Here is a 25,813-nt window from a genome sequence, read left to right on the forward strand (position 1 = left end):
AGAAACAATGCCTTCATGACTTTGAGTTATTATCATTGAGAAAAAGGACATTTCCATTTGTTCAATTGTACGTCAATGTCTTATGGGAGTTTCAATTAAGCTTTTTTGTTTTTGGGGGCCAAATGTGGTGGTGCTCAGGGGTTACTCCAGCTCTGTACTCAGAAATTTCTCCTGGCAGGCTCAGGGGACCATATAGAATGCTGGTGATCAAACCTAGGTTGGCCACTTGCCAAGCAAATGACCTCCCTGATGTGCTATCACTCCAGAACCTGATTAAACTCTTTGTGGCTCAGAGGGCCACAAAGTGCCAATGACTGAACCCAAAGTTGGGGCATATGCTTTGCAAATGCTCTTTGGCATGAGCATGCTCCCAGTTATTAATCATGTTTACTAGTTTACAAAGCATAACTGTACAAATTAGTGGCTAAATTTGATAAAGCTTAGCTTGGGCATACACATAACTTATAAAACCATCATTCGGATCAAGGTAACATTCATCTCCACCAATGCCAAATGGTTCATTGTTTCACTTATATGTGTGAGGTAAGAATAATAAATATGCTAAAATAAATATTAAGCCTAGGCAAAAAATGATCAGGCAGACTAATTCTATTCTATTTAAAACATGCCATAAGGATTCTTTTTTACAACCTAAATGTCTACTGACAGAGGGATGAAGAATATGAGATCTCACACATATTATACACACTTAAAAAATAGAAAGAAACCCTGCTGTTGTGACAACATGGATGAATCCAAAGTACATTATACTAAGTGTAAAAAGGCAAATACAGAAGGACAAATGGTGCATGTTCTTAAAGGAAGTATTTCAATAGTCACAGAAATAAGAGAATAGAACTGTGGTTACTATGGAGAGAAGGAAATGGTTGTAGCTTAACTTGTATGAAGGTTCAGTTCCACAAAATGAGTAAGACCTAGAGATTCTTTTCTGTGGTATTATATGTATCTTTATACCTTTAAGAGAATAGATTTTTTTTTAAAAATAAGTTTTGATATCAAATAAAAATAAAACAATCTTGAATCTTGGAGGCAATAAACATGTCTATTAGCTTATTCATAGATGGATGTTATATGTGTAAAGCCTAAAAATAAATAAATATATAAGTACATCAGTTATACTTCAATAAAGATCTTTTTAAATAAAATAAGAAGAAATTCTTATCAGCCTGAAACCATCAGTTCTTTTTGATATTTTCAACATTTCCAAGAAGCAATGTTATTCAGATGGCAAGAAATGAGGGCCAGGAAAGAGAGTGAGAGGTCAGGGTTGCTGAGATAGTCTTGGAAGCTGATCATGTATAGGTGGTAACGAAAACCACACATGCTATTTCCTCAGATCCCTGAGCCATGTTGTTTCTCAGGGTCAATACACATGCCAAAATACCCACACTGTCAGCTGGCCAGGACAGGAAACACACTTCTGGACTCGATGAGTTCAAGATGTTCCTGCACCTTATAAAACCTGACCAGTCCCTCAGAAACAATCCTGTCAGCCACACTTGCCTCACTTGGTATTGGCCCAAGCTAAGATTTTAAGCGAGAAGAAGAAACACAGACCAAACTGTGAGCTACTGTGTGATTTATGAAATGGAAAAGACTGAAATACGAATGAGTTCTTTTTGGTCACTCCAACAGGATGGTCCTGGCTCTCTTTAGTTCAAACTATCCTCCTAGAGCTGTGGAACAGACAAGCTCAACTCTTCTGTGTCTTTCAGCAACTCAGTGGTTCATATTTCCAGATTTTAGGGAAAGTGTATTTTCAGCAATGAGCTAATACCTTGGAGGCTCTTAATTTTCCACTTATCACTTACTATATTTTGACGTGTTGCTTAAAATACCATAATATTTAATGGAGCATTTTTCCTACAGAAGAAGTAAAGAAAGTTTCTATAATTAAGAGCGGAAATAATTCATCTCACTACTGGGTACACATGTCTTGGCCTGAAAAGACACCCATCCAGACAAAAGTTAAGAAGTCATTTGCCTCAGATACAGATGTTTTAAAGTGGAAGCCACATTGACTAGCTGTTTACCTAAAAATTATCTTGTAGTCACTCTTTTAAAATGAAAAATCCATATAACTTGTGAGATTTGGCACTTTTCATGATTCAATTCGTCCTCCAAAATGACCAATCTTGAAAGCTCTAAGCCTGGAATGTGACTACTTCTCCAAAGGATACAATAAATTGGAAAATAACTTTTCAGCTTGAACACTAGATAACTCTCCTTTCTCAGCAGAAAATAAATTTGATAAGATGGAAATACATATGGAAAGCATAGTCTCGTGGTCTGAGATTCCGACAGAAAGCCAGGATGATCTGCCACTGATTTGCTATGCTTGGCGACTGTTCCAACTTCATTTTGCCTCAGTTTGTAAATTTATAAAGTGGTAAATGTAACACTGAACAGAAGCTAAGTGGAGATCAAGAGCCACTGATCCTAAAAAGAAAAACAGAACAATTAACATGCCCTGGTTAATACACATACATACATTATCCCTAATATCTGTCATCTACAGAGAGAAATGTGGATTAAAAAAATTCTATAGAGGCTGGAGTGATAGTATAGCAGACAGAGTACTTTCAGCATGCAGCTGACATGGGTTCAATCCCTGGACCCCTGAGATTTGCCAGGACTGAAATCTGAGTACAAAGCTAGGAGTAAACACTCAGCACCACTAGTTGTGTGCCCCCAAAATAATTCTGTAAATTAACCAATATTATAAGCTGAGTTATTTCACTATTTCCATGACAATGAAAGCAGAACAGTTTTCTAATTTCTTTGTGACAATGAAATGACCATTTCACAAACAAAGAGGAAGAATCCAGGGTGAGACCAGTACCACTAGTTGTGTGCCCCCAAAATAATTCTGTAAATTAACCAATATTATAAGCTGAGTTATTTCACTATTTCCATGACAATGAAATGACCATTTCACAAACAAAGAGGAAGAATCCAGGGTGAGACCTGTTTTACCAATGTTTTCTTCATTTTACACGAGTCAATAGAGGACACTTGACAAGTGTATGATAAATACATACATCAGTTAGGACTGAAGCGGCAGTCCAGAAATAGAGCACTGCCGTGAGCTCAGAAAATTCTGTGCTCCCATTTCCTGCCAATCCTCATCTACCACCACTGACACCAAAGTCCTCCCTGTATGGGCAGATATGTGAGAGCAGCGGACAGAGAGCCAAAACGTCAGTGCACAGCTTGAAGGGGAGAGCCCAGGCAATTCTGACTTGCAGAGTGAGGTCCTTTTTCACCCAGAACTAACTGCACAACAATGAATGTCCAGAACTTCTGACCTTTAAGTAGAACAAAACTGAAAATGTCTTGGAGACCACGGTACATCCAGATAAATGACTGCGAAGAACGCCTTTTAGGAGGTGGATTCATTTAGGTATACGGGAGGGTGATTTTTGCCATTTTAATGACTTCCCTGAGCAGACTTACTCAGATATTAAAGCTGTGTGGGGAGATATTTACTGAATCTAGGATGGAGAAGAACACTTGAGAACTCTCATACTCTATTTTGCTTTCTAGCACAGATTATTTCTCTCATAAATGAAGCCCATTAACAGACGCCATGTCAGTCTCTGTAATGAGCTCTGAGTCTGCTCCTGTTCTCTGCTGTGACCTATCTATCCCCCTAGCCCTTGTACGGACAGACTCATCCACCATTCTACCAGAAATACCACTCTGGGACCAGAGACACAGCACAGGGATTAAAGCACAGCACTGCACGAGGCTCAATCCCAATATCCCAGACGGTGCTGGAGCAATCCCCACGCACAGAGCCAGGTATGGCCCAAAGGTCCAGTCCTCCTCTTAATCCGTTTTGGAGTAAAATACTATACTGATACACTTATCCTCTAAACACTAAGTTTTCCAGTTTTCTAACTACCTCGCCTCAGATGACCACCAGATAAATTGTCTAGTAACTTTTCTGTATCACTACCCCTAATCCCCCGAATTCAGGGACTTTTGTCTACCTAAAGCTGTTTCATATCTATAGGCTGATGCATCTGTGCTAGACCATACTATTGTATCTTACAGGATAAAGATTTAATCACATGTAATTAATAAAATAAAACTGATGCTAAGTAATTTGTATCATTTGCTGCTGAGCACTAACTGGGTAACACTTTCAAACATCTTACTGCTGGCACTTTTTTAATTGCTTATTTAAATATTGTGCTGACAATTTTTAATATTAGCCTTATTTCCTGTGATCTTATTAAACTCACTTAAAGTCTTTTAGCAGCTTCCTTAGAATTGTATTGTTATTTTGTGTGTCTGTGTTTTGGGGTAGGAGTTACTCCTGGCTCTGTGCTTGGGGGTTGCTTGTGGTTCAGGGAACCATACAGTGCTGAAGACTGAACCTAGGCCAGGCATGCACTCAATCCTGGAGCTATCTTTCCGGCCCCTCTTTAGGATTTTATATATATAGATTTTATATATATAAATAATTTATACACAAATTATTATATATATAAATGTATATATAAATAAATTGATATAATCATTGAATATAAATAAGCTTTGTATTTTTTTTTTTGGTTTTTGGGCCACACCCTGTGACGCTCAGGGGTTACTCCTGGCTATGCGCTCAGAAGTTGCTCCTGGCTTCTTGGGGGACCATATGGGATGCCGGGGGATCGAACCGCGGTCCGTCCTAGGCTAGCGCAGGCAAGGCAGGCACCTTACCTCCAGCGCCACCGCCCGGCCCCAAGCTTTGTATTTTTATAAAATATGCTTTGCTTTCTCTTTTTCCCTTCCTCTTTTTCTTTTTTTTTTTGGTTTTTGGGTCACATCCGGCAGCACTCAGGGATTACTCCTGGCTCTATGCTCAGAAATCACTCCTGGCAGGTTGGGGGACCATATGGGATGCCAGGATTTGAACCACCGACCTTCTGCATGCAAGGCAAACACCTTACCTCCATGCTATCTCTCTGCCCCCCTTCCTCTTTTTCTTCTCTTCTTATTCTTAAAGTTTTATGACATAATTAATTTTTGTGACCCAAGTCGTTTTTGTATTTTTATATGCCACATATCTATGATAATTGCATTTTTATGTACTGACAGCCAACAACTGAAAACTAAAACATAATTTTATTTACAGTTGCATAAAATCATGATACTCTGGGATACATTTAACCAAACAGTAAGTACTTTACACTGTAAACTATACGATGTTCCGGAAAGAAATTCAAGAAGACTAAAATTTGGAGAGAAACAAGTTTATTTATTGGAAGACTCAATACTGAGATAGCACCAGCAACTCCTAAATTGGTCCATACGTGTAATTCAATCCAAAAACCAGAAAATACTTGGAGAAATTGAGAAGTTTATGATAGCATTATGTGAAAATGCGAAAAAGCAAAAATAACTAAAACAATCTTGAAAGGAAAGAACAGAGTTGGAAAACTTGGGCTTCCTGACTTCTAATTCACTAAGAAACAGAGGAATTAATACTGATACTGGCATCAACATAGAAATGAGAAACATGAAACAAAATAGTACATTGTGGCAGAGTGGGGCTTCTCTTAAAAGACCAGACAGGGGCCGGTGAGGTGGCACTAGAGGTAAGGTGTCTGCCTTGCAAGCGCTAGCCAAGGAAGGACCGCGGTTCGATCCCCCGGCATCCCATACGGTCCCCCCAAGCCAGGGGCAATTTCTGAGCACTTAGCCAGGAGTAACCCCTGAGCATCAAACGGGTATAACCCGAAAAATCAAAAAAAAAAAAAAAAAAAAAAAAAGACCAGAAACAGACCAGTTACATGGCCACTGAATTTTCATTAAAAGCTTGAAGCAGGGGCCAAAGTGATAGTGCAGTGGTAGGGCATTTGCCTTGCACACGGCTGACCCAGGATGGACCTTGGTTTGATCCCTGGCATCCCATATGGTCCTCTAAGCCAGGAGCGATTTCTGAGTGCATAGCCAGGTGTAATCCCTGAGCATCACTGGGTGTGGCAAAAAAAAAAGCAGCTTGAAGAAATCCAAAGTAAGCAGCACAGTCTTTTAAACGAAAAGTGTGCGGAAACAGGATGTCCATATGGCAACACTGAAGTTGAAACACAAACACACACATTAAATTGAGATACATTAATGATCCAACATAAAATCTAAAACATGAGGATATTTTATGCCATGGGAAAGGGCAAAGTTTCTCAAAAATATATAAAGGAATAAATATGGGGCTGGAAAGATAGCATGGATAAGCCATTTGCCTTGCATGCAGAAGGATGGTGGTTCAAATTCCGGCATCCCATATGGTCTCCTGACCTGCCAGGAGTGATTTCTGAGTGCAGAGCCAAGAGTAACCCCAAAAACCAAAAAAAAAAAAAAAAAAAGAAAGAAAGAAAGAAAGAAAGAAAGATATAAGAAACACTTGGTATGTTAGATTTCATAAACAATAATAACTTCTGCTCAGCTACACACTAAAAATGCAGAGGATGGACTAATCTTTGAAAAGTATAATGACAAGGAGTAGGAATGAGCCTAAAAGCAAAGACAGAAAAACCAGTCCTATAAGGCTCTCAAACTACCTGTGGAGATGTGAACTAAAGAAAGTAGGGGATAGTAGAGACATGAGACATAGAACCAAGGCAATATCATATCTATGATCTCTGACAACTTCAAGGATATAGGTATGAGAGAGAAAAGAAGTAGGAAGAAGAGGAGAAGGAAGAAAGGGAAAAAGAAGAGAAGGAGGCGAAGGAGAAGAATGTCTGCCATAGAGGTATGTTGATGGAGAGAGAGAGAGATGCAAGATTCTCAGTCTAAGCACCTTATTTTCCATGTTTTGCTTAAACATAAAAATGTCAGTATATTTACCTCAAATATATCTAATTACCCAGTAATAATTTTAAGTGCTTATGCAACCAGGGCCCTTGAAGATAAATTGTGTATGCCAGCCTTAATTTCCACCATTAGGCTATATTCTAAATAAGACTACCTACCTACTCCTAAAATTCCTTGCAGATTCTAATTCAGTGAGTACGCAACCTTTTAACAGAGGCAAAAAAAACTTGCTAGTTCCAGTAAGTCAGTTTTTATTTTCAACCAAATCACTGAACAGTTGCAGAAATAGCCTGTTTCCCATCAAAGTCTCCGTATTCAACCTCAGCGAGAAGATAGCTCTCTGGTAAAATTTCAGAACCATAACCCTGAAAAAAACACGACAAACTATTTTATTAAAGAAGCATGTCTGCACTGCTCCCCCTGCCTTCACTCACACAGTTAAGGACAAAGCAGAAACTCTACTGAAAACGCCAAGACTCTACTGATTATGTCTGTGAGCTACACTTATTGGCACCTTTATAGAATAGGCAAAAGTACATGATCGGAATAACACCAGCAAGAAAGGGAAAGACTCCGTAATGCATCGAGACTTAAAATGCATACTATTTTCTTGTGTTCATTTTAATAGGAGTGAGTCTTTTTTTCTCTCTCTCCTCCCCTCACACATACACAGTCATACATACATACATACATACATACATACATACATACATACATACATACACATCTCTCTCTCACACATTTCAGTATCTTGAATCTGGCTTTAGGGTAACAATTAAGTTGGTTCAATGGCACCAAATATGAGATGACTTCAAACAAATCTTTCAAATGTTGTAAGGGTTTCGTGAAACCTACTCGTTATAGAAGTTTAATTGAATTCCATGCCTCTGTTTCCAAAAAATAATTTTGATCATTTAACTGAAACTGAAGAGAAATACTGGCAAAATGCAGCACTGGCACAGTAAAATAGAAAAGCCACTGAAATGAGAGCCATGCTCTCCAAAAGTGAATTCCTTGTACTCAACCTTGAGTTGACTCTAAGGAAAATGGTAAGGAGTTTTCTCTTTCAAGCATAGAAAAAAAAAAAAAATAGCACAAGTGGCATCACCTTATATTAAAAGAAAAATCCCTGTTTTGATAGTCTCCAGGTCCTCGTACAAACTTATTGTGTTTGGAGAATATGAATGCTCCAAAGTTTTACAGATTTTATAACATTAGAAAGATGGGCCTGGAGAGATAGCACAGCGGTGTTTGCCTTGCAAGCAGCTGATCCAGGACCAAAGGTGGTTGGTTCGAATCCCGGTGTCCCATATGGTCCCCTGTGCCTGCCAGGAGCTATTTCTGAGCAGGCAGCCAGGAGTAACCCCTGAGCACTGCCGAGTGTCGCCCAAAAACCAAAAAAAAAAAAAAAAAAAGATACAAGCTTTTCCTCCCTCCCTCCCTCCCTCCCACCCTCCCTCCCTCCCTTCTTTTCTCCCTCCCTCCCTTTCTTCCTCCCTCCCTCCCTCCCCTTCTTCCTTCCTTCCTTCCTTCCTTCCTTCCTTCCTTCCTTCCTTCTGTCCTTTTTTTTTTCTTTTTGGTTTTTGGGTCACACCCAGCAGCGCTCAGGGGTTACTCCTGGCTCCATGCTCAGAAATCGCTCCTGGCAGGCTCGGGGGGACCATATGGGATGCTGGGATTCGAACCAATGACCTTCTGCATGAAAGGCAAATGCCTTACCTCCATGCTATCTCTCCAGCCCCAGATATGAACTTTTCTAATGAAAGCTGAAACCTCCTGATATTCATCTTCTACCTGTAATGTAAAAACTTCTATCAAGCAAATTACATTGATAGTTTAGCATTGTAAAGTTTTTCAATGACATTAAATTTGTGATGAGAATAAAGTTAATTAACAAGTAGTTGTAAGACTCTTCTCCTTGTACTACCAATTTTATTTTAAAATGATTAAAATATTCTTCCAAATATAAGTCCAGCAAAATCTATCTCTTGAGCAATACTTAAGATTAGATAATTGAGTGCAAATAACTACCAGACAACTGGCAGCTTATAGTTTCGCAACAGTTAGAGACAGATGGACAAGTAGAAATCCTGGGTCTCAAATTGCAACCCCAACTAAATAGATTTCCTGTTTACTTTGCATCAGCCTTTCTTACAGGTGCAGGGTGCTTACTTTTGGCAGCAGGGGGAAGGACTGATTTATAAGTCCTAGGAACATCTCACTTTCCATAAACAGGTTATTAAATTAATTAAAAGTGTAGCACAGCAATTATGCACATGAAATTGCTGTTCTTGGAGGCTAATGCAATCCAAAGATGTGGACCGTCACATAGTTTTCAACAAAGCTAATTTAGATGAATGGATCAGATAACAGTTTGGAACTGAACCTGTCAGAATCATTTGACTCAAAGGCAGTAAGTGCTGAATATTATGTTCCAAAATGTATGAGAGAAATATTGAAAGTTTAGCCCATTACCAGAATGATTTAAAAATAGTATTTATGCACACATGTGCTTAAATACATCTTACTTAAAAAATGATGATTAGGAACATAAATGGCAAGAATGATGATATAAAGCTTGCATGTCATCCTCATCATGTACATCCAACTACTAATGAATTTGCTTTCATCTATCACTTTTTGGTTTTGTTTTGGGGCCACACCCAGTGGAGCTCAGGGGTTACTCCTGGCTCTTCACTCAGAAATTGTACCCGGCAGGCTTGGGGCACCATATGGGATGCTGGGGATAGAACCTGGGCCAGTCCTGGGTTGGCTACATGCAAGGCAAATGCTCTACCCACTGTGCTGTCGTTCCAGGCTCAACCTATCACATTTTGTGGGAATGTTTTTGAGTCAGACCCAGCAGTGCTCAAGGATCACTTCTGGTGGTGCTTGGGAGACATTAAGGGTGTCAGGGATTAAACCCAGGTAGGCTACTTGCAAGGCAAATGCCTTAACCCTTGTGCTATTCTCCGGCCCCATCTATAACATTTTATTCCAAAGAAGGTGATTTCCTTACAGCTCTACACTATGGAAATTACTGGTGCTTATTGATAATTGAGCTTCCTGTCCAGCAAGAATGAAGGATGACAAGTCAAGAAAAGCATAACTTCTGTTAGTCTTTGATGGAGTTAATATTATTGGCAAATATTTATCTCTGTATCCTTAAAAGCATCACCAAAAGTGGGGATGGCGAATGATAAAAGGTTGAGATAAAATGGGTGAAAGAGAAAATGTGCCTTTTGGACCACCAACTTCTCTCTCTTCTTAGTTCCTAAGAAAAGGAAGACGCTTACATACAGACGGAAATAGAGTGATCAAAATGAGCAGATTGCAATTACTAATTCCTGATGACTGAAGAACTGCTCTTAGATGCTTCTGGATAAAGCATCCTTGCCAGAAACATCAGGAATCCAACAGTTTTTGTTACAAAACTGACAAATGATTATATGGCAATTATGTACACATCATTTGTGTGTACATATTTCTACCTTTCAGAACACTCTGGCACATACTACAGAGCATACACTCTGTAAGAGATACCTTGATCAAGATGTAAATATTTCTCAGAAGTCCAGGAAGGTCCCTAAAGGTTCTTTTGAATCACATAACTACCCCACCCCAACCAGAACTAAGCACTGGCTTTTATAACTATCATCATATATCACCATCAATAGGAGAAGGCAATTATTTGGTTCTGGCTTCTTTTGTTCAGAATATTTTTCCAGTCTCAGACATGGTATCAAAGATATCAGTAGTTTGTGCCTCCCCTCTTCAAAAGTGCTTTCCTGCCTCAGTGTAAATTGAGTTCTTCTCAGGACTCCCATTACAGAATGATATCTATAACAAACTGGTGTGTGGATATTTTGGTGGTGGTTTAGTTCTCTTTCGCTCCAATACCAAGCAGGACTTGACTGAGGCTAATAGGTGTGAAGTTGCCATGATTCCTACATATAGGAGCGGTGTGGCTGCATCATGAAATAGCTGTTCCTTGAATAGTCTAGCCTTTCAATTAAATTATGGTACTAAAATCTTTTTTTTTTTTTTTTTTTTGGTTTTTGGGCCACACCCAGCAGTGCTCAGGGGTTACTCCTGGCTGTCTGCTCAGAAATAGCTCTTGGCAGGCACGGGGGACCATATGGGACACCGGGATTTGAACCAACCACCTTTGGTCCTGATCGGCTACTTGCAAGGCAAACGCCGCTGTGCTATCTCTCCGGGCCCGGTACTAAAATCTTATACTGCCTTGATAAAGATATAACTACAATTCATTTTCAGTTCTAAGTAGTTCTAAGGAGTTCAAGCAGCTTACATGGATAATTGTTTTCAGGGCTGGAGTTGACAGTATAGCAGAAAGTGAGTCTGACTTGGGTGTGGCTGATGAGGTTTGATCCCGAGCATAGCTACCAGGGATAAGCCCTGAGCACCATTCGGTTTTGCCCCAAAGAGATAGCAATAGAGATAGAGAAAACTGTTTTCAGCAATCATTTCCTTATAATATAAATTAAGATATAAATTTAAATGCTGAAGTGATAGTACAGTGGGCAGGGTGTTTGCCTTGCACATGGCCAACCCAGGTTCGATCCCCAACACCCAATATGGTCCCCCCCAAGTCTGTCAGGAGTAATTTCTGAGTGCAAAGCCAGAAGTTACTTGAGCAAGCACTGCCTAGTGTGGCCCAAAACCAAAAAGTAAATACATTTAAAATAATGAACAAAAAATAATAAAAACTTAATAAAATATAACACAAGATTTGTGATGTGCAAAGCTGCTCTATAAAATCACATTCACTTAATAAGCTTAAGTTATGTCTAAATATAGAAATGACTTGTCAGAAAAGAAGAAGTAAATAAAGCACCTTGCATTCCAAACATCATTTTAAAACAAATTACTTAAAATAGCAGTGAAATTGCTAAAAGAAAATTTTAAGCTATCATAAAATTACAAAATTGTGCTTGCTCTTACAAATTTATGTTTTACTTCTATAAAATTATTACCAAATTTGATACAAGACTTTTTTCTTCCCTTGAAATAATTTTTTATCCAGAAGATAGCCATAATTAAATGTTGACCAAATATTCAAATAAGAGCATTTCTTGAAATAAGAAGAGGTAAATGACAAGACTATAGTCCCCTGGGAATTGTTTTTCACTGGATCACTATAACTTTCTTTGTTCATTAATTGAAATATTTTTGATAATTTTGAAAGTAAATTCAGAAAAAAATTGAACATGACATTGAATTGTTTATTCATGATGAGGATGTGTGCACAGACAGGAATACTAAGGAGGAAAGTAAAAGTCCAGGGCCTGGAATGTTTTTCAGTGGTAAAGTATTTGCTTTGCATGTGCGAGGCCCTGGGTTCCATCGCAGGAATCACCAAAATACAACCAAAAAAGCTATGATTCTTAAAGTAGATTTAAACTGCATTATTGGAGCCCACCTATGCCAGGGTTATCATTCCTTCCTACTCCTCAGTAGAGCCTTTTCTAACACGGTGCACTGAATTTCAGGCCTACAAGGAACCTGTGAGGAGAGACAGGTACTACTCTAAGCAAAATACTCCTAGTCTCAGTGACATACTTTAGACCAAAGGGATTCCATATTTTCATAGTTGTAACCCTTTGGAATTTGCCTGTTACAAGTACTTTTGTTATAATGCCTCCTTCACTAAGCAGAATGCTGAACTGTTTCAGTGTTGACTTACTTTCTAGATCTGTGAATTAAACCTTCCCAAATGAAAATTTGCACCTGGCTTTTATCATCAAACGAGTTACAGAAGAAATGAACCCTGGCTAACTGGAAAGCATCTTATTACCTAATTTGAAGCTCTACTACAAAGCCGTAGTAATCAAAACAACAAGGTATTGGAACAAAGTGAGAATTTCAGAATGGATCAGAATAGAAAAATCAGTGACAAACCTACAAGTATATGGTCAATTAATCTTTGGCAAAGGAGCAAAGAATTTGATATGGAATAAAGACAGTCTCTAGTTAAAATGTCTGCCATTTTCTGCTTTTCATTTAATTGTCCTAAATGACACTAAACAGTACCTCGTGGGCTTCTTTTCTCGAAGCAAGTCTTCTAGGCTCCGTTCACAGTGTTCAGCCACCACCACCAGCCTTTCTGAAAAAAGCAAAGCCAAGCCACTTTATCTTTAATGAACACAGGTTGCTAATGAAATGTGTATTTCACTAGAGATATTAACAGAGTGTGAAAGAATTTTAAATGAGTTTTGCAAACTCTTAAATTAACCCAACAACTACCACATATGGAAGTAGAATAAATACATGATAAAATACTACATGTACATTAAGTAACAATTTTTTTTCCTCTTGTATTTTTCTTTAACTTTCTCCCTCATGTATCAGGAAAAACAGATGGAAAGGTTTACTTTCAGAACAAAAAACGTGGTTCTTCTTTTAACATAGACTAGGAGAAGAAAAAGCTTGGATGAAGATGTAGGAACTGTGAAATGAAGGGAGAAATTAAGAAGATGCCCTTCAACAGATGAATGGCTAAAGAAACTGTGGTACATATACACAATGAAATACACATATACACAATGCAGCTGTCAGGAGAAATGAAGTCATAAAATTTTCCTATACATGGATGTACACGGAATCTATTATGCTGAGTGAAATAAGTCAGAGGGAGAGAGATAGATGCAGAATAGTCTCACTCATCTATGGGTTTTAAGAAAAAAAGAAGACATTTTTTTCAGTAACTCTCAGAGACAAGAGATGAGGTCTGGAAGGTCCAGCTCACGACATGAAGCTCACCACAAAGAGTGGTGAGTGCAGTTAGAGAAACAACTACACTGAGAACTCTCATAACAATGTGAATGAATGAGCAAAGTGGAAAGCCTATCTAGAGTGTAGGCGGGGGTGAGGTGGGGAGGAGGGAGATTTGAGACATTAGTGATGGGAATGTTGCACTGGTGAAGAAGGGTGTTCTTTAAATGACTGAAACCTAACTACTATCATATTTGTTATCAAGGTGTTTAAATACAGATATTAATTTAAAAAAAAAGGGTTAGAAACAGATTGTCTTTCAGAGTATGGTTCAAATGCAGGTTTTTGAAATTGAGTTCAAAACTCAAGCAGACTAGGAGTTTTCTATATCAAGACTATGGAGATATTGACTTGTGCTTATTTGTAGTATGGGGGGGTCGTCTGAGATCAAGTCATAATATAAAATGCTGGTGGATTCAATGTTATGCACTAACTTTCAGTTTCTGACATTGTCTCAGAAAACAGGACTCCAAAGAGCATTTCACATCTTTTCCACTCAGCAAACATCCCTAATGACTAAAACTTGCACACAGTAGCAGATCCAAAACAAGGCTCTTACTAATTAATCTTTTATACTTAATCAATTTTTAATTGAATCATGTTGATATATAGTTTCAAAGTTGTTTATGATTTTCAGTCATTCCATGTCCCAGCACCCTTCACCAATGTACATTTCCCACCACCAATGTCCCCAGTTTAAAAAATTGGTCTTCTCAGGGGTGTTTGGGGAACCTGGCAGTACAGTGCTGATGAGCCTATGCTCAGGCCAGTGGCACATCATTGCTGGAAGTCATCAGAGTGACCCTATGAGTATAGAAAATGGGGGATTACATGGTAGGAAGCAAACATAGGGGTTCATATATGCAAAACCAAAGCTTCAGACTTCCCAGAAATTTCTCTGACCTACCCCATGTCACCAAATGTTTTTCAGTGAATGAATATGAGGAGACTAGAGAAAAGTATAAATGGGCTTACACTGTTCGGGGAGCTGGAAAAAGATCATTTCAGGGCAGATACAGGGTTTAAAAGAACCAGACAAGAGGTGGTGAGAGTGGAGAGATATACAGAGGGCAAGATCTTATCTTGCATATAAATAAATCAGGTTCCATCCCTGGCATCCCATATGGTTCCCTGAGCACCATCAGGAGTAATTTCTGAATGCATAGCCAGTAGTAATCCCTGCGAACAGCTGGGTGTGGCCCCTAAAATAAACAAAAACCTAATTAAAAGCTTCCAGTTCTAAAAAAAAAAAAACTTCCAGTTCTTCCACTTAGATGCTAGAATTTCATACTTTGCTTTCTCTTCATCTACTCTCAGTGCTAAAATTACTTCCTAATTTTATCTCAAGCCTAAAACTTCTCTAGCATACATCTTATTTTAACATAAAAGTCACTTCGAACTCAACAGAACTCAAATTGAAATTACATTTTTTTCTCCTCAATCTATTTATTTTAGTGTTAGTTCAGCAAATGATACCAATAATGGCTAAAAGTTACAGTTAAAAATTTAGGCGTAGTTTCCTTTTTTTTTCAAATCCAAATAAACCAAATTCAATCCCTCTTCATATTATTTCTTTCTCTGTTGCCAGAAGACTCTGTAGTTCATTTCATTGTACAATTCAGGGTCAAGTCAGTATTATTCTCAGTAAATCACTTTAAGAATCTTAAAAAAATTTTTTTTTGGTTTTTGGTTTTTGGGTCACACCCAGTGATGCTCAAGCATTACTCCTGGCTATGCACTCAGAAATTGCTCCTGGCTTGAGGGACCATACGGATGCTGGGGGATCGAACCACAGTCCATCCTAGGTTAGCACGTGCAAGCCAGACTTCCTATCACTTGTGCTACTGCTCTGGCCCCTTTAAAAAAATTTTTTTTAATTGAATCATTGTGAGATAAAAGTAAAAAGGTTGTAGATAGTTGAATTTCATACAGTATTCCAACACCCATCCCTTTACTTTTTACTTTTTCACTTTAACATTTTTTAACTGTTCTTCTCAAATTAGTTTGCTTCTCCAACATATTTTCATATTCAAGTCTTAAGTAAATAATAATTAATAATTCTAATTTTGGGGGCCGGAGAGATAGCATGGAGGTAAGGTGTTTGCCTTTCATGCAGAAGGACGGTGGTTCCAATTCCGGCATCCCATATGGTCCCCCGTGCCTGCCAGGGGCAATTTCTGAGCATAGAGCCAGGAGTAACCCCTGAGTGCTGCCGGGTGTGACCCAAAAACCAATAATAATAAAAATAATAATTCTGATTTTCTAACTCTCTCTTTCTCTGTCTCTCCCTCTCTTGGGTTTCTTTTGCTATTGTATCTCCTCAACAGCTCCTAATCTCACTGGCTTGCCTTCCATCTTGACTTGGGAGACTAGCACGTGGGTGTCCATTGCCTGAAATGATCTTTCCTGAGATTTATGTTCCATGATATTTCTTAGTAAATTCCTACAGCGAAGCATGGTGGCTAAGGGCGCAGACTCTTATGTCTGGGCTCAGATCCCAGGTTTATTACTCATTTGTTATGTGAACTTGGGGAAGTTTATTAAGTTCCCAATGTCATGTTTTCTCTTCTGGAAAATGAGGAATGTAATGGAAGCTACCCCGGGATTATTGAGAAATCAAAATGAGGTAATATACAATGAGGACCTAGAAAAATTGTTGTTATTTCCTCTGATCTCAGTTAAATTTAACTTCCTTAAAGAGTTTTCTATTCCCTCAAATTAGTTTTCTACTCCTATAAAATGCTGCACATTTTCCTTTATAGCACTTATTTCAACTGTATATGCTTTTACTTTATGTCTTTGTTCACCACTCAATGATATATTTCATGGTGGCAGGAGTGCTGCTGTCTTGCTCACTGTTGCACTAGAATGACACATCAAATGCAGAAGCATCTAATAAAAAACATTTGAAAACTGAATTAACTTGCATCAAGCATGACATAGCTACTTAAAGAAAAGTGTCATAGATGATGACAGTCATTATCTAAATAGTATTCCTCCCTGTGAGAAACGTAGAGGCCCATACTATGGTTATAAACCAGGAATAACAGTAATACATAGATAGTATTGATTTTCATAAAAAACACATCCTTTAGAACCTACAAAATGTCTAATTTTTTTTAATAATAGTTCATTTCAGGATGTGAGAGTGATCTGGCTGTGGCATTTGTCACCCCATTTATCACAGGGTTGATCAGAGTGACGTGGAGACTAGGGGTGTCCCCTTCCTCTCTCACCATCCATGTGCATCCCTCCCAAATCTCTTGCTCGGTTGAAGAGGATGGCTCAGGTTTATGAGTAGCTGTGCTCCCCTGCTAGAACTCCAAAAAAACTCTCAATAGTTAATCATTTCATGTTGGACACTCATAAATCTCATCTATGACAGTTTTCTAAAGTGTTTGGCAGTAGACTTAAATTTGTTAGACCTAAGATGATTTAGAAAATAAATTTTCTGGCTTCTTCTGGAAATGCATTCACAATATCATAAACCAATACTTGCCAAAGCTTCAAAATGATATGGAACTTTGAAGCATTTTAATAGACTGAAGCAGTAATCCTTGGCCAAATATCAACCTTCCTCCCAGAGGTAATGGAGTGTGTACCAAAACAATGTTTCTAATATGAACTACATTTTTTCCAAAAAACATTAGGGTGTCTTGTCTTCATTCTAAAACCCTAGGCCAGACTTTTCCTGCGTGAGACAGCCAAGCAGATGACAGAGAACATTATCTCTTCAGGGCCCAACACCCCCACCCAAAAAGCGTAGAGGCTTATTCCTGCTGTGTGTTTGGGCACAAGAGAGCCATTAGAAACGGCGGCTGCCTCACTCCCTCCCACTTCCCTGTGTGAGACAGCCAAAATAGAGGACAACAAACATAAATTCTTCAGAGCCCAACACCTGGTAAGCTGTTCCCAACCATTATGCATGGAGCCAGAGGAGCTGACCACACACATTTTCTAGCCCATGAATTCCACCACAACACATATTAAAAACCATACTACAAGTGTGGCAATGGAGAAACAATGGAGGACAACACTATGTATAGAGAATGAAGATGGCAGCTCTGATGACCCCAAAAGTACCAATCAGTTAGATATCCTTTCAGATAAGGTGTTTAGAGAAGAAATATGGAGGATGCTCAAAGAAAGCATAGATCGAGCTAAACAGACCACAATGATAGAAATCAGAAAACTCCAATCTGAAACAGAGGGCTGAAAAATATTGGTAGATGAAATGAAACCGCTAAAGAAAGCCTCTTGAACAGAGTAACAGCAATTTCAGTACTTGAAATAGGAAAGAAAGCCATATTAAGCAAGGAAGATAATAAAGGAATCAAATAAGGAGAGATTGAAAGATGAAGGTTTTTATTTTCCAGAAAGGAAGGGATTCATCATGAAAGACTATCAGAGTACGGGTATTGCATCATTCTTTACATGTTTCCAGTAAAATTAGAGGATGGCTCATCACCTATAATAAACAATGTCTATGTAAATATTTTTCAGGGCCTCCCAACTAATACTCAGAATACTGGGACCACTCCTGATAATATATATATATATTTTTTTTTTCTTTATTTATAAATAAACCCACCCAGCTGTGCTCAGAAGTTGTTCCTGGCTCTGCACTCAGAAATCATTCCTGGCAAACTTGGAAGATCATATGGGGTGCTGGGGATTGAATTTGGGTCTGTCCCAGGTCAGCCATGTGCAAGGCAAACACCCTACTGCTGTGCTATCATTCTGGCTCCTCTTGACAGTATTTAGCCAACATGGTTAGATGGCTTACTATTGGGTCTGAAAATACAGTGCTACTTGGGTCAGTGATGCTGGGATCCACAAGGGCTTAGTGAAACATGTAACAGTGGACAGAACTTGGGGCCTCACACATGGAAATCAGGCCATCCAACTTATTCAGCTGTCTCCCGGTTTCCCACTCTTCAATAAATATTTACAAGCTCAAACAGACAATGAAAACTTTTTATAGGTCTATTTTATGTGACAAGAGCAAGATTATATAAGTCTCTAGTTACCAAACACTAACCAAGATGTTATTATGAAGACATTTTTGTCAACACTAAAAATCTATAGTCATTTTACTCTGAATAGGGAAGATCATTTTAGATAAGTGTGATCCTGATCCAACCTGTTAAAGGGATGGGAAGGGGGGGTTGGGAGACAACAGAGGAATCTCTAAAGAATAAATTCCCAGTTGTCCTTTGCTTTACCTTCTAAAAGTTAATCTTTGTTCTTTTCATGATGACTTGCCCTATATTTTACACTTGCCTCCTCAACTCCACTGTAGTATAAAGAAGTTAATAACTGGCACTTAATCTATATGGGATCCTGGTCCTACAGCTCTGAAGGAACCTTGAGCTGACTTAGAGGTATGGTTAAAATGTAGATGCAACTACCGATAAATTGTAATATGTTATTTTATAATCCTATTATTCTCTATGTACATTTTGGTCTATTCATTAAAATAATTCTGCCTTGTTGTTTAATCAGCAGTCATTCAAAGATTTTTGAGTCATCAGTGGCAAATAAATTAGGATATATACCACGGTTTAAAATCTTCATGTTGGTTCTAAGTACTGCTGTGATTTCAAGCTCAAGAGAAACAGATTAAATTTATTACCTTAAGTACTTTCATACTTATATTGGCCTTTTACTTTTTTTGAGGGGGCCACACCCAGCAGTGCTCAGGGGTTACTCCTAGCTATGCGCCAGAAATCGCCTCTGTCTACACCAAAACAAAGAAGTCAAAAATAAATAAAATAAAAAGATAATAAAAATAAATGAATAAATAGATAAAAAAGATTATTTTGTGCCTTTCTTTTTTTTCCTGCATAGACATAGTAAATATTGGGGCATGAGAGAGAATTCCCTTGGCCTAGGACATACAAGGTTTCTCCACCTTTGAAGTATACTGTCATGGGATTGACTGTAGACTCCTTGTCTGTTCATTTACTCTCCCCTCAGTGCTTTTGTGGTGTATGGATGACTTCTGCTTTGTCATGGGTGATAAATCAGACCTCTGTATCTAGAGATCTTGGTAGCTGCACAGGTCAAGAACTAGAGCTTATGATGAAAATAGCTCCTTATCTGATGGGTATTGGGTGAATAGTTTCTCCCACTTAGTGAGGGGCTCTGGTATCCTGGGCGCTATTTCTTTTAAGGTGCAGAAGCTTCTCAGCTTAATATATTCCATCTGTTAATCTCTGCTTTCACTTGCTTGGAGAATGCAGTTTCCTCCTTGAAGATGCCTTTAGTCTCAATGTCCTGGAGTGTTTTACCTAAGTGTTGTTCTATATATCTTATGGTTTCGGGTCTGATATCGAGGTCTTTTATCCATTTGGATTTAACCTTCGTACATGATGTTAGCTGGGGGTCTAAGTTCAATTTTTTGCAAGTGGCTAGCCAGTTATGCCAACACCACTTGTTGAAGAAGCTTTCTTTGCTCCATTTAGGATTTCTTCCTCCTTTATCAAAAATTAGGTGATTGTATGTCTGGGGAGCATTCCCTGAGTATTCAAGCCTATTCCACTGATCTGAGGGCCTGTCTTTATTCTAATACCATGCTGTCTTTATTTTAATACCATGTTGATCTTTTGGATTGTTTTTTTGGGTTTCCACTTCATTGATTTCTGCTCTCAGCTGTGTTATTTCCTTCTGTCTCCCTATTTTTGGGTCCTTTTGTTGAGTACTTTCTAATTCTATGAGCTGCGTCATTAAGCTATTCAGGTATGCCCCTTCTTCTTTTCTGATGTGTGCTTGCAAAGCTATAAATTTTCCTCTCAGTACCACCTCTCAGTACCACTTTTGCTGTGTCCCATAGGTTCTGATAGTTTGTGTCTCCATTGTCATCTGTTTCTAGGAAGGTTTTGATTTCCTCTTTGATTTCATCTCAGACCCACTGGTTATTCAGTATTAGGCTGTTTAACATCCAGATAGTAAAGTTTTTCTTCTGTGTCCCTTTGTAGTTCACGTATAATTTTAGGTCCTTGTGGTCAGCAAAGGTAGCCTGCAAAATTTCTATCCTCTTGATATTATGGAGGTATGTTTTATGTGCTAGCATGTAGTCTATCCTGGAGAATGTCCCATGTACATTAGAGAAGAATGTGTATCTAGGCTTCTGGGGGTGGAGTGTCCTGTATATATCTACTAGGCCTCTTTCTTCCATTTCTCTTTTCAGGTCTAGTATATTCTTGTTGGGTTTCAGTCTGGTTGACCTGTCAAGTGTTGACAATGCCGTGTTGAGGTCTCCCACAATTATTGTGTTGTTATTGATATTATTTTTCAGATCTGTCAACAATTTTATTAAATATTTTGCTGGCCCCTCATTCGGTGCATATATGTTTAGGAGAGTGATTTCTTCCTGCTGTACGTATCCCTTGATTAATACAAAATGTCCATCTTTGTTCCTTACAACTTTCCTAAGTATAAAGTTTGCATTATCTGATATTAGTATGGCCACTCCAGCTTTTTTATGGGTGTTGTTTGCTTGGATGATTTTCCTCCAGCCTTTTATTTTGAGTCTATGTTTGTTCTGACTATTCAGGTGCGTTTCTTGTAAGCAGCAGAAGGTTGGATTGAGTTTTTTGACCCATTTAGCCACTCTGTGTCTCTTAACTGGTGCATTTAGTCCATTGACATTGAGAGAAAGAATTGTCCTGAGAGTTAGTGCCATCTTTATATTGAAGTTTGGTGTGTCTGTTGGTCAGTCTTGTCTTAAAGTAGGCCGTTCAGTTTTTCTTTTAGTAATGGTTTTGAGTCTGTAAAGTTTCTGAGCTGTTGTTTGTCTGTGAAACCATGCATTGTTCCTTCAAACCTGAAAGTGAGTTTTGCTGGGTGCAGTATTCTAGGCGAAGCATCTATTTCATTGAGTTTTGTCACTATATCCCACCACTGCCTTCTGGCCTTGAGTGTCTCCGGTGACAGATCTGCAGTAAATCTCAAGGATGCTCCCTTGAATGTAATTTCTCTTTTCTATCTTGCTGCTTTCAGAATTCTGTCTCTATCTTTGGGATTCGTCATTGTGACTAGGATGTGTCTTGGGGTGTTTTTTCTGGGATCTCTTTTAGTTGGTACTATTCAAGCATGCAGGATTTGATCGCATGTATTCTTTAGCTCTGGTAGTTTCTCTTTAATGATGCTTTTGACTGTTGATTCTTCCTGGAGATTTTCTTCCTGGGTCTCTGGGACTCAAATGATTCTTAAGTTGTTTCTGTTGAGCTTATCATAGACTTCTATTTTCATCTGTTCCCATTCTTTGAGTAATTTTTCCATTGTTTGATCATTTGCTTTAAGGCCTTTTTCCAATTTCTTCTGCTGTATGGAATTGTTATTCATCTCATCTTCCAGTGTACTAATTCTGTCCTCAGCTGCTGTTAACCCATGGAAAAGCTCAACCATTTTTTTCTTTAATTCATCTACTGAGTTTTTCAGACCTGATATTTGACCTGAAATTTCAGTTTGGAGTTTTCTGATTTCTATCTTCATATTCTCTTGATTCTTATTAGTGTTCTCTTCTATACTTTCTTTGAGTTCTTTGAACATCTTCCATAATGTGACTCTAAACTCCTTATCTGAGAGACTGACTAGTTGGTTGGTCATGTTCAAGTCATCAGAGTTGCCATCGTCATTTTCTATGTCTGGCGCTGGCCTGCGTTGTTTCCCCATTGTCACACTTGTATTGTGGGCTTTTCTATGTGTTGTGGTTGTATTCATTGGCTAAATGATGTGCACAGCCGGGACGAAGCGGAGCGGCCGCGCTCCTCTGGCCTCCTCCCTTTCTCGGTGTGTAAACTTACCTCCAGGGAAGGCTCCAAGGAAGGCGAGCCGTCCGCTGATGAGCCACACACAGGATGAAATCATGCCGAAAATGCAGCACAGCACAGAAGACAGGCAGATAGGGGTGCTGGCATCTGAGTTTCAGCAGAGTTCAGGGGCTTCTCTTTCTGGGAGTGTCTTATTTTTAAACAGAATTTCCCAAACTTTCATTTTCACAAGCAAGCCCTCAAATTCTAATCCAATGTCTGCTTTTTGGATTAAATACTTCATCCAGTTAATTTAACAAGTAAAAAGTATCATCTTGAATCAGTTTTATGCAATCTATAGAAAAACAACAAAAGCTTGACTTTCTGAGCAACCTAACATATGAAAACACAATGTCACCAAAACAGACCATATGGAACATGTAACTCTGTGGAAGATGAGGAAGGTATGGCCACTAACAATGACAAGATGTGAGTTGTCTTCATAGCAAAGACAAAAGAAAAGAAAAAAAATCCTGATCATTAAGTGGAGTCCAAACCAAAATCATGTAGGAATACATCATTGAGAAATGTGCATTCACCTGGGACACTGTAGATAGGAAACCTCTTAATATCTTCCAAGCTAGATACAACTGAAATGGCTGTGGCATTTTGGAACAAACTGCTATGTAAATACTTATTCTGATTCAGCTCTTTGCTCCTGAAGTTTGCAAGACAAGGAGACTGCAAACATAAAAATGGAAATCAAAATCCCTAACCTTTTGACAATCACCAATATATTTTTTCATTTTGGGTAATAAAACTGGAAGGATTTGAATTTTATAGCTAACTGTGACCTACACCATCCTAGCAGAGAGGGCTGCTGAACTTCAATAGGAAAAGCAGTGGGCAGAATATCTAGCAATATTGGAAATAGGTCTAATGGTCTCCCAATTTTGGGCTGGCTCCAAATTAGCAGTATCTAACTTTGCCTAAGAGTTCAATTCCTATAGGATGTTGACAATTACAAAGAAGGTTCATGTGCAAAATTAGCAACAGTGTTTTGCTTTTGTTTGATTTTTGGTTTGAGGGGGCTACACTTATTTATAAAATAATCAACAAAAGCAAAAATTTTGTCTTACAATATTTTTGTTGTTATGGTAGTGATCACATCTGGTAGTGATCAGGGGCTACTCCTGGTTCTGTACTCAGGAATCATTCCTAATGGGATGGAAGTCCAGATGGGATGGGGGGATTGAATCAAGATCTGTTATATGCAAGAAGGAAGAGCCCTACCCACTATACTATCTCTCCAGACCCTGTCTTAAAAGAGTTTTTAATATCACCAATAAACCTTCTAAAAGTTCCTTTCTAAACTTTTGGCAGATGACTGAATCTAGAAAGTCTTCTGTGGCTGTGGTTCTCACTAATCAACAGAGTTCTCTTCATAAAGTTAAAAAATACACCTTTCACCCCAGATGTATTAGGGAATCCAACTTCAGGTTTATTAGATTTGCTTCTACGTAGCATAAAAAAACCTTTATGCAGTAGTGATAATGCAGTGAATCTTGAGATTGGGAAACATGATATACTCTGAGGTACAGGCCAATTTAATTTAATTTTTATTTATTTATTTATTTGCCATGCCTGGTGGCACTCTGGGGTCACTCCTGGCTATGCACTCAGAAATGGCTCCTAACTTGGGGAACCATATGGGATGCTGGGGATTGAACTGCGGTCCATCCTAGGCTAGCACAGGCAAAGCGGATGCCTTACCTCTTGCGCCACTGCTCCAGCCCCCAATTTAATTTAATTTAATTTTGGTTTTGGGCCACACCTGGTGATGCTCAGTTGTTACTCCTGGCTATGTGCTCAGAAATCACTCCTGGCTTGGGGGACCATATGGGATGCCAGGAACCACAGTCTATCCTAGGCTAGCGCAGGCCAGGCAAACACCATACACCTTGTACCACCGCACTGACCCTCCCAATTTAATTTTAGAAGGTTTGGGGGTTCTACATTACAACCTCTCAATTTTGTTTTTACATAAAGAAGCAAAATTCTCTCTCATAGCTCTGGATATAACACTTTTAAATGCTATTTTAGTATCAAGAATGGTTTTTGAGAATGATTTTTAAAAACAGAGTTGTTGTCCAGAAAATCAGGGGTGTGTGTTTGCATGTGCACATCCAAGCTATTATGTACAACTTCAGGAAATCCACAGACCTCCTGCTACCCGGATGGCACTGGTGTTAAGAGCTGCTATTTTAACTGTCAAATTTAGTTTCCTTAGATGTTCATCCAACCAGCCGCAGAGGCTTCACAACTCAAAGATCAACTGATGAGAAAGATATAAAGCAAACTTATTTTCCAGATGTGTGGAGAATACTGCTCATGCAACATATGCAAGAGGTCTTAGATCCCCCAAAGAGACTTATATCTAACACCTCCATACTTCACTGGGAGAGCAGATTGTGTGAACATTATAAATCTTGCAACTAATCGTCTTTCCAGATTTTTGGTAAGCATCTAGAATTTAGTTCTTAATAGATTACCTCATTATAAAAAACTAATTTGAAGCATATTTGATTTTCCACTAAACCAAAAGAAGTTTACAAATAAACTTATAATCTACATAAATAATAACCTCTCAACTTTAAACTATATCTAAAGATACAGTAATAAAAAGTTTGATTCTAGCGTAAAAATGAACTTTCAAGAACATGGAAAATCTGAAAGCAAAGACACAGATGTATGAACAACTAACTTAGTTGGTATAAATAGAAGTGAAGCCAGGTCAATCTCTGAAATAATGAAAAAAACTGCAAAAAGATAATGGAAAACACTCCGCATGCCAGGATTTCTGGTGCCTTTGCTTGGTATGTTGGGGGCTTTGGGCAGGACAGCTAGCCATAGGCCCCCTGGGCTGACCACATAGTCCAGGGGAACAAGATCCCCCCCCACACCAGGCGGGTCTTCAGGACCACACCTGGTTAATCGGGCCCTGGGGGGGAGGGGGTGAGAAATTCCTCACTGTGCATCCAAAAACTACAGAGGCTCGGCTGGGCTCAGAACACTCTGCATGCCAGGATTTCTGGTTCCTTTGCCTGGTATGTTGGGGGCTTTGGGCAGGAAAGCTAGCCATAGGCCCCCTGGGCTGACCACATAGTCCAGGGGAACAAGATCCCCCCCCCACACCAGGCGGGTCTTCAGGGCCACGCCTGGTTAATCGGGCCCTGGGGGGAGGGGGTGAGAAATTCCTCCCTATGCATCCAAAAACTACAGAACCGCGAGGGGGCATGAGCCCCCGCGCGTACTTCATTTATTGAGAGTATGTTTTGCATATCTAGAATGTTCATTTTTTATTCTGCCCTTTCACACACCCCTACAAAGCTCTTTTTTACTCCTTAACTCTCTAACCCCCCCAAACGTCACTA

General features: G+C 38.9%; 1 protein-coding gene across 1 annotated transcript in view; it reads right to left on the reverse strand.

Moving 5' to 3' along the window:
- The window catches only part of TBCK (TBC1 domain containing kinase), a 201,886-nt gene that overhangs the window by 170,546 nt on the left and 5,527 nt on the right, over positions 1–25,813 (reverse strand). Inside the window, exon 2 of the mRNA XM_049786875.1 lies at positions 12,883–12,955. Within this exon, the coding sequence (XP_049642832.1) occupies positions 12,883–12,955 (73 nt within the window). The remainder of the gene's footprint in view (positions 1–12,882; positions 12,956–25,813) is intronic.

This window comes from Suncus etruscus, chromosome 14 (assembly GCF_024139225.1).
Source record: "Suncus etruscus isolate mSunEtr1 chromosome 14, mSunEtr1.pri.cur, whole genome shotgun sequence".
NCBI lineage: Eukaryota > Metazoa > Chordata > Mammalia > Eulipotyphla > Soricidae > Suncus > Suncus etruscus.